The sequence below is a fragment of the Miscanthus floridulus genome, chromosome 2, assembly GCF_019320115.1.
Source record: "Miscanthus floridulus cultivar M001 chromosome 2, ASM1932011v1, whole genome shotgun sequence".
Taxonomy (NCBI): domain Eukaryota; kingdom Viridiplantae; phylum Streptophyta; class Magnoliopsida; order Poales; family Poaceae; genus Miscanthus; species Miscanthus floridulus.
In genome coordinates, this window is record NC_089581.1 from 23,180,440 (window position 1) to 23,188,688 (window position 8,249).

The 8,249-nt window shown below is 52.0% G+C and overlaps 2 protein-coding genes across 2 annotated transcripts; one reads left to right on the forward strand and one right to left on the reverse strand.

Moving 5' to 3' along the window:
• The first annotated feature begins 1,231 nt into the window (after positions 1-1,231).
• LOC136538203 (uncharacterized) lies at positions 1,232-2,815 on the forward strand. The gene is made up of 2 exons (XM_066530192.1): positions 1,232-1,752; positions 2,375-2,815. Exons 1-2 carry the CDS (start codon positions 1,366-1,368, stop codon positions 2,543-2,545), a joined length of 558 nt encoding a protein of 185 aa, XP_066386289.1. The 5' UTR covers positions 1,232-1,365; the 3' UTR covers positions 2,546-2,815.
• A 1,355-nt stretch (positions 2,816-4,170) lies between these two features.
• LOC136538204 (heat shock 70 kDa protein BIP2) lies at positions 4,171-6,379 on the reverse strand. The gene is made up of 2 exons (XM_066530193.1): positions 5,157-6,379; positions 4,171-5,054 (listed from the first exon to the last, which is right to left on the reverse strand). Exons 1-2 carry the CDS (start codon positions 6,331-6,333, stop codon positions 4,315-4,317), a joined length of 1,917 nt encoding a protein of 638 aa, XP_066386290.1. The 5' UTR covers positions 6,334-6,379; the 3' UTR covers positions 4,171-4,314.
• Positions 6,380-8,249: the final 1,870 nt, after the last annotated feature.

Consider the following 8,249-nt stretch of genomic DNA (forward strand, 5'->3'; position numbering starts at 1 on the left):
TGAAATTTGGTACATCTATATTTGAGATTGATAGACATCCACAAAACATAAAAGTTTAAAGTCACTTTAGTTTAACTAAAAAAATGATAAGTTGCTGGTACCAAGTCTTAACTTAATTTTCTTCATGGATTTATATATAACATGAAGCATAGGTGTACCAAGTTTTATTCTTTTGGAAAACTATATAATATCTATAGATTTAGATAATTTAATATTTCCAATGTTTTGTGTGTGCTCGGTAGATTTGCCTGCTCGCCTAGCCTTATCTGCATGGGCACTGGCGGAGGGCAGTGGAGGCGAACCTGGGCTATGCCCCCCTAGATTCATGTCCTCCTGATGCATAGGTTTTCTCCCATTGCAAAACTAGAAGATAGAATGCAGATTATGTTTGTTCGTGTCCTGAGAGAGATCAATGCTAGCAGTCAACACTGCTAGAGCAAATGGCAGGCAGCAATACCAACCGGAATCAACTACTAATTAGCCCCCCTTGATCTACTTGCATGCTACGGCACTGTACATGTGCAAGCTTTACTTTGCCTGGTCAGGTGAACCAATTTGGCTCTCCTGCTTTAGCAAGGATAATCTTGCTCCCACAGATACAACAACCAAACAAGTTAGCTGCTCAACATTTTTAGCTCAGCATGAGTAGTAACGGGCAAACAAACCAAGTACGCCTTTTATACCTTCGCACGTAGTTTACAGGAGGAAGAAGATACTTGGGCCTTATCCAGTTCCTCTAAAGTTTACTCTCTATCATATTTGATACATACACAGAATACACGGAGTATTAAATATAGACTAAAAAATAATTAATTATATAGTTTGCTACTAATTTATGAGACAAATTTTTTAAGCTTAATTAGTCTATGATTTGATAATGTGATGCTACAGTAACACATGTTCTAATGATGGATTAATTAGGCTTAATAAATTCGTCTCGCGGATTACTGACGGATTGTATAATCCTAACACCCCATGCAACATTCCATGTAACACTCGACGTGACACCTCAAAACTTTACGCACTAAATTTAAACAAAGCCTTATTTCTATTTCTTTCATGGGGTGGTTCGCATGACTCAAAGTTCTTGACAAGAAAGAGATGAGATCCCCTTTTTCCTGAAGAAAAACAAGAAATCAACTCCATTTTAGTATATACATGGAAATGCAAGAAAAAAAACCAAATTATATATACCAAGAACAAAAAGGAGAAAATATCTTATCTCATCTCTCTCCCCGCCCTCCCAGGAGTCCCAGCTCGAGACAGCCACAGCCAGGAGCTCCGCCTCCACGCCTCCACCCTGCAGCTTCTCCACGTGACCTCACACATTCACAGTGCCTCGCTGCCCCGCAGCCTCAGCCTCTCATGTCTCTCCTCGCCTCCCCCACGCCGTTCGGCGCGGCCGCCATCTGCCGCCGCGTCGCCCCGCTTCCTCTCCTCACTGGAGGCGGTCGCGCCGCGCTGCACGTGGCCCTCGCGCGCCGCGGCGGGGTCTCGTCCCGCACGCAGCGGCGCCTCGAGGAACGCGGAGGCAAGAAGCGCCGCGGCGGGGTCGCGGCGCCCGACGTGGACGAGGACGCCGCGGAGGCGGGGGCGGCGGAGTGGGAAGGGGAGCCGCTGGGGTTCGAGGTGTCGACGGAGCCCATGCCGCAGCTGCCGGACCCGGAGACGCCCGACTTCTGGGAGGGACCTCAGTGGGAGGCCCTCGGCTTCTTCGTGCAGTACATGTGGGCGTTCGGCGTCGTCTTCGGCGTGAGTGCCTCCTTCTCTCCATTATCCTGCACCACTAGCTGGGTGTTCAGTAGTGGAAGCATAAATCTTTTTCCCCGCAAGATATCGCGCTAATTGGACACGTCCATGACTTCATTATCTCTACGTAGAACTGCCCTGCATATAGAAACTATAATAATTTGACACCATGAACCAATTGCATTCTAAAGTTTTAAACGTTAGCGGAGCACTTTTGACTAGAAAATTGAGTATTGCAGTATAATAGTGTGCGTTTGTCTTCAGCTTGGTGTGTAACTTCACGCACAACAGAATCCCTTTGAAGTGCCAGACAACTATTCTTTCGTTTCACCAGCTGTCCACTCCTGAGTATTTGCAGTACCTTCCTTTCCGGTGGCTATAGGCTGTGAAAGAATGTGTTACCGAAAACATTCATGAAGTTGTGCATTGAATTAGACAATCCTGATTTTTGGTAATTAGCTGCAGCCATACATCCTTGCTGAAGCCTGAACTTGATTGTCATGGAAACTGCCAGTGATTTCCAAAACAAACTGAACAATTTACACTTTACAGACACAATTCCTTGACTAATATTCACACCTTTTGCGAGTTCTCACTTGCCGATTAATGTCGCTTGCTTGTGCAGCTCATTGCTTGTGGTGTCGCTGTGGCTACCTACAACGATGGGGCAACAGATTTCAGAGACACGCCTGCTTACAAGGAATCCCAATCACAGGAGTTCCCTGAGGAGTCAGAATCATCAAGCGCTGATGTGTTCGAAGGCAATCCAACTGAGGTAGCGCCAGCTCTTGAGTAGGACTGTAGGAGGCACGGGGGAGAAGACTTGTCTCTCTATTCATGCTATTATAGCCTATAGGGCTTTGCGTTTGCAATAGGCAATAAGACATGTAAAAGGCTTGGTTCAAATCTTGATGCTAAGAAAATTGTCTGGTTAATATTGTGTACTGAATTTCCCCTTAGAATCAAATATAGATGGCTAGTGGTGATAGGATTCAACTGTACTTTATACCCAAAAGTAGGGAAACGAAAGAGAGCAAGCATTGCTGTCTTCCCTGTATTTTGCATTCATCCTGCCTCTACGATGGCTTTTCTGGCACATAATCCAAGGGAAATGTATAATTCCTAATTCAAATAATTTTTCACAAATTACATTCTGTACCGGCACAATCTATAATTCAAAGGAACGTGTGGCATTATCAGATTCTGTTTTTTTTAGTGTTCTAGGCTGCGGCTGGAGCTCAGTTCTTTTCAAACTCTCAGAATGCATTGTCAGATTCAGGCTTTTTTTAGAGTTCTAGGTGGCGGCTGGAGCTCAGTTCAGCTTCAAACTCTCAGAATGCATTATCAGATTCAGTTTGGATGATCTTTTACCTATAACGGCATTTGCTCTCCCAACTACTGCTATAGAATGGCCTGTAGCTTCTGAATCGTCTGGCATGTAGTTTGTGCTTTATTGCACATCATCTTTGTATATCTCAACAGCTAGTGAGCACCCAAAAGTTACCCAAAGGGGAGGCACTGCTGTATACAGAGCTAAAAGCTTGGCTGAGTTGGCTCAACCGCTGAAGGCCCAACCAACCCAATACCCACGGGACGAGCACCGGAGCACACAAAAGAGCCATTGCCTGAACGGAATTCCCAGGCAGACGGGGGACCATCGTTTAAAAGTGAAAATGTACGCGTTAGTCATTACACGCTGCTGTTCTTGAGCAATGCAATAACTTTCATGATCCGAGACAAAAAGAGTACGAGGCCGGCCTGGCGGCCGCTTTGCAGAGCTCGCTCACACGATCCATGGCGCTGGTGGTTGCGCACGAGAAAGCTACACGGTGGCCGTCCGTACGTCCCCTACATATTCTTGCTGCCCGCTTGCCATTCCCCGGCAACTGAAAGCCGCGTACGCATCCATTAGGCTGGTGACGACCAATGGCTGCGTACGCGGTGACCGCGGTGGAGGAGGCGGCGCAGCTGGTGACCCTGCTGGCGCCTCTGCTCGTCGTGGCGCTCGTCGCCGCGGTGATCGCGTCGGCGTGGGCGGATGGGGGCATGCGCGGGGCCGAGGCGCAGGTGGACGCGCAGGCCGGGGAGTGGGCGCGCTACGTGTTCGGCGCGGAGGCCGCGGAGTCCGCCGCGCCGCGCCCACTCCCGGTGGCGTCCCAAGGGGAGCACGGTTGAGCTATATAACGGTAGACTGGCGCGTACATCACAGTTTGTTTTTTCTCGCTGATTTTTTTTTTGGCGCGTTCCAGCCTTCCAGATAGATGGACGCATGCAATCCATCTCGTCTACAGTCTACACGGATCAGATATTATTGATCCAAGGTCGTTGCAAGTGTCATTCTATAGATTTCTAGTGTACTAGGGTGCTAATGCCTAATGTATGTACCATTAGATTCATGTATATCTGAAAAACGGAAATGGAATTTACTAGTACTACTACCATGGCCTTCACTTTACGGAGAGAAGTTTTTTACAACGCATCATTGATTCCCCCCGAACACCCAGAAAACTCTACGACGCGCCAGCCGGAATGCTCTATATGGATCACCTCGCGAACGCGAACACACTACAGCTCGTTCACGTCATCCTCGTCCGCGGCGCTGGCCGACCCGGCCGACTTCTCGTACACCTGCTTGATAACTGGGCCGCACACCTCCTCCACCTCCCTGAGCTTCTCCTCGTAGACCTCCTTCTCCGCCGTTCGTCCCGCGGCGCCGTCCTGCTCCTCCAGCCACTCCAGCGCCTCCGCCAGGGCGGTCTCCATCCGCTCCCGGTCCTCCTCGCCGATCTTCCCCGCCATGCCGCCGGCGTCCCGCACCGTGGCGCGGACGCGGTACACGTAGTTCTCCAGACGGTTCCGCGCGTCGACGCGCTCCCGGACGCGGCGGTCCTCCTCCGCGAACTCCTCGGCCTCGCGCACCATCCGGTCGATCTCCTCCTGGCTGAGCCGGGCTTTGTCGTTGGTGATGGTGATTGACTTGGACCGCCCGCCGGCCTTGTCCGCCGCGGTCACGTGGAGGATGCCGTTCTCGTCCACCTCAAAGGTCACCTCGATCTGCGGCACGCCGCGGGGCGCCGGCGGGATGCCCGTCAGGTCGAACCGCCCCAGCTCGCGGCAGTCCTTGGTCAGGCTCCGCTCGCCCTCGAACACCTTGATCGAGACGGTCGTCTGGTGGTCCTCGTAGGTCGTGAACACCTGCGACTTCTTCACCGGGATCCTCGTGTTCCGCGGGATCAGCTTCGTCATCACGCCGCCGGCCGTCTCAATCCCCAGCGTCAGCGGCGTCACGTCGAGCAGCAAGATGCCTGTCCATCAGTCCAAGAACAACGAGAGAATGGCTTGTCAGCGTCGAAGCATTACATCACCACAAATTGATTACACACAAAAGCAAGTGAAAGCACTATTACCTTTGGTCTCGGCGCCTCCCTCGCCGCTGATGATGCTGCCCTGGACGGCGGCTCCATAGGCCACGGCCTCGTCGGGGTTGATCCCCTTGTTGGGCTCCTTGCCGTCGAACATCTCCGTAAGGAGCTCCTGCACCTTGGGGATCCTGGTGCTGCCGCCAACGAGTACAATCTCGTCGATGTCGGACTTCTTGAGCTTGGCGTCGGCGATGGCCTTCTTGACGGACCCCAGCGTCTTCTTGAACAGGTCCATGTTGAGCTCCTCGAACATGGCCCTCGTCAGCTGCTCCGAGAAGTCGACGCCGTCGAACAGGGACTCGATCTCGACGCGCACCTGGTGCTGGTTGCTGAGCGCGCGCTTGGCACGCTCGCACTCGCGCCGCAGCTTGCCCAGCGCGCGGCCGTCCTTGCTGATGTCCTTCCCGTGCTTCCGCTTGATGAGGCGGATGAAGTGGTCCATGACTCGCTGGTCGAAGTCCTCGCCGCCGAGGTGCGTGTCGCCGCTGGTGGCGAGCACCTCGAAGACGCCGTGGTCGAGGCTGAGCACGCTGACGTCGAAGGTGCCGCCGCCGAGGTCGTACACGAGCACGTTCATCTCCGCGCCCTTCTTGTCCAGCCCGTACGCGATCGCCGCCGCCGTGGGCTCGTTGATGATCCGCGGCACGTTGAGCCCCGCGATGGTGCCGGCGTCCTTGGTCGCCTGCCGCTGCGCGTCGTTGAAGTAGGCCGGCACGGTGACGACGGCGTCCGTGACGCGCTGGCCGAGGTAGGACTCGGCCGTCTCCCGCATCTTGGACAGGATCATGGCACTGATCTCCTCGGGGCTGAACGTCTTCTTCTCGCCGCCCTTCATCGGCACCTCCACGTACGGCTTGCCGCCCTTGTTCACCACCTTGTAGGGGAGGTACTTGACGTCCCGCTGCACCTCCTCGTCGTCGAACCTCCGGCCGATGAGGCGCTTGATGTCGAAGATGGTGCGCTGCGGGTTGAGCGGCGCCTGGTTCTTGGCGGCCTCGCCGACGAGGCGCTCGTCGTCGGTGAATGCCACCCACGACGGCGTGATCCGGTTGCCCTGGTCGTTGGCGACGATGTCCACGTGCCCGTTCCGGTACACCCCGACGCACGAGTACGTGGTGCCCAGGTCGATGCCGATCACCGGCCCCGACGCCGCTTTCCCCATCTTCCCCTTCCGTGCCTCCGCGCCATCAGCCACCCCGCACAAGTACCCTGAGCAAACAAGAGAGAGCAGAACGAGAGCTAGAATAGTTGGCTTCGTCCTCATCGCCGTCATCACCGGATGAGTTGTTCGGATGTTCAATTCGTCTCGTCACTTGCGAGCTTTGCCTTGGTTGATTGATTCTTCTGTGATCCTGCAACGGCAGGCGCTGGAATTATATAGGTTCTGGGCTTCTGGCCGTGGCCGCGATGAGCGTGGTAGTCGCCAGAGTGTTCTGGCCCGTGCCGGACCTCCACCTCATAGGGCACCGTAAAAGACGGTCCACGTGAGGTACCCAATCCTGCGTCGCCACGTAGCAGGGTCGCGGTGCGATCAGCTACTTCGATCTGGCCAGAACGTTCGGGGTCCTGACTCCTGAGTCCCACGCTGGTGCGCTAGCCGCTAACCGACGGGGCGGACGAGGCCTAGTTTTTCTTAGTCTTCTTGAATTAACACAACACCAACCCATCCTCTTCGACAACAATATATAATGTGAATGCAGCTTCACTCCTAGATGCACGAAGAACAGATGGTGTTGATAGAGAAATCTTGAAAAGTACGATTAACTTATTTATAATCGGCTTCTAAATTTTGCCCTGCATACGTCGGCCTTGGTGTAATGTCAAACCCAACGTCAATTTACTCACATGGGTTGGCCGACGCAATTCCCTGTTCAAACAGAATTTACACTACATGATGATATGGAGCTGATCATCAATCGTCTCTAGAGAAACAGGAACAAAGCCTCCTCTAATGACTCAAAACCAGCAAGGTCTCTCCCTAACCAGCAAATCATATCATCATGCCCCCTAAGCAAAGGGGCATTGGCCGTGGTATGAGCCGATGAGTCTGCATGGACGATCCTAACTTCATTATTCACCCACTAAATGAGGAACTGGTGCGAGCTAGAAGGCACACATCGATTACCATGAATCCATTCGCGCCCAAGAATTAAACTGTAGCTCCCTAGCACCTCTGCAACGAAGAAAACAATGGCCAGTGTTTTGCTTCCGATAGTAAGCTTTATCAAGGCAAATCCCTAGGCTGAAATAGAATTTCTTCCAACACCTTAGACTGTCCTCCTGGTCTTAATCAGCTCCTCATCATATCCGCCAAGCTTCTTATAAAGTGAATATAGCATTAGATTCACCATGGCTCTATTATCCACCAACATGTTGTTGACTAGTTTGCCATTAATGAAGCCCTTCACATGCAGTGGCTTGAGGTGATTCACGTGGTCTGCTGGCTTCTGGAAAATAGCTTGACCTCCAGAAAGCTTCTCAACACCGGTAGGTACCAGATCAACAACAGCGGGAACCAAATCAACTGGAGATACCCTGGAGGCACCTAGGCCTGAGAAAGTCGGCTCAGCCGACTCTAAAGTCGGCTTAGCCGACTGGGGGTTAGCTAGGGCAGTAAGTACATGGGGAGTCAGCTCGGCCAACTTTGAGCAGGCAGCTGGTTCTTTCTTGCTTGATTGAGGGAAAATTGGATCCTTGTTGAAGATTTCTTTCCCCATGTTTGTTAGCTCTTCTTCCTTAAGCTTCTTGCAACGAGCACGCTGGAGTTTGCGCTTTTGTGTTCTCGACAAACCTGAAGGGCACCATGTCGGTTGGAAGTTCTCAAGAGCCATGTGCTAATCCAGGTTTCATGATTATTAACATCAGCACCCTTTGATATCTTCTCCACATCAGATTGATCCAAATTATCAATGACAATTGGTTCTTCACTTTCTTTGATTGGAGCACCTGCAGGGCCGATTTTGATGACTATTTGCTCATCGGCCTTTCTTGTGGGATTAATTAGAACTTCCTTATCCCACAACACATATACTTGCTTTGCTGATGCCTTACCCTTTTGTTGGACCTGATTAGCAAGTT

Bases quoted from the DNA above. Each gene is read 5' to 3' on its own strand.
- LOC136538203 (XM_066530192.1), top strand. From the start codon at position 1,366: ATGTCTCTCCTCGCCTCCCCCACGCCGTTCGGCGCGGCCGCCATCTGC. The intron at 1,753-2,374 runs GTGAGTGCCTCC...TTGCTTGTGCAG, and splicing joins CGTTCGGCGTCGTCTTCGGC to CTCATTGCTTGTGGTGTCGC.
- LOC136538204 (XM_066530193.1), bottom strand. From the start codon at position 6,333: ATGGGGAAAGCGGCGTCGGGGCCGGTGATCGGCATCGACCTGGGCACC. The intron at 5,055-5,156 runs GTAATAGTGCTT...ACTGATGGACAG, and splicing joins GGGAGGCGCCGAGACCAAAG to GCATCTTGCTGCTCGACGTG.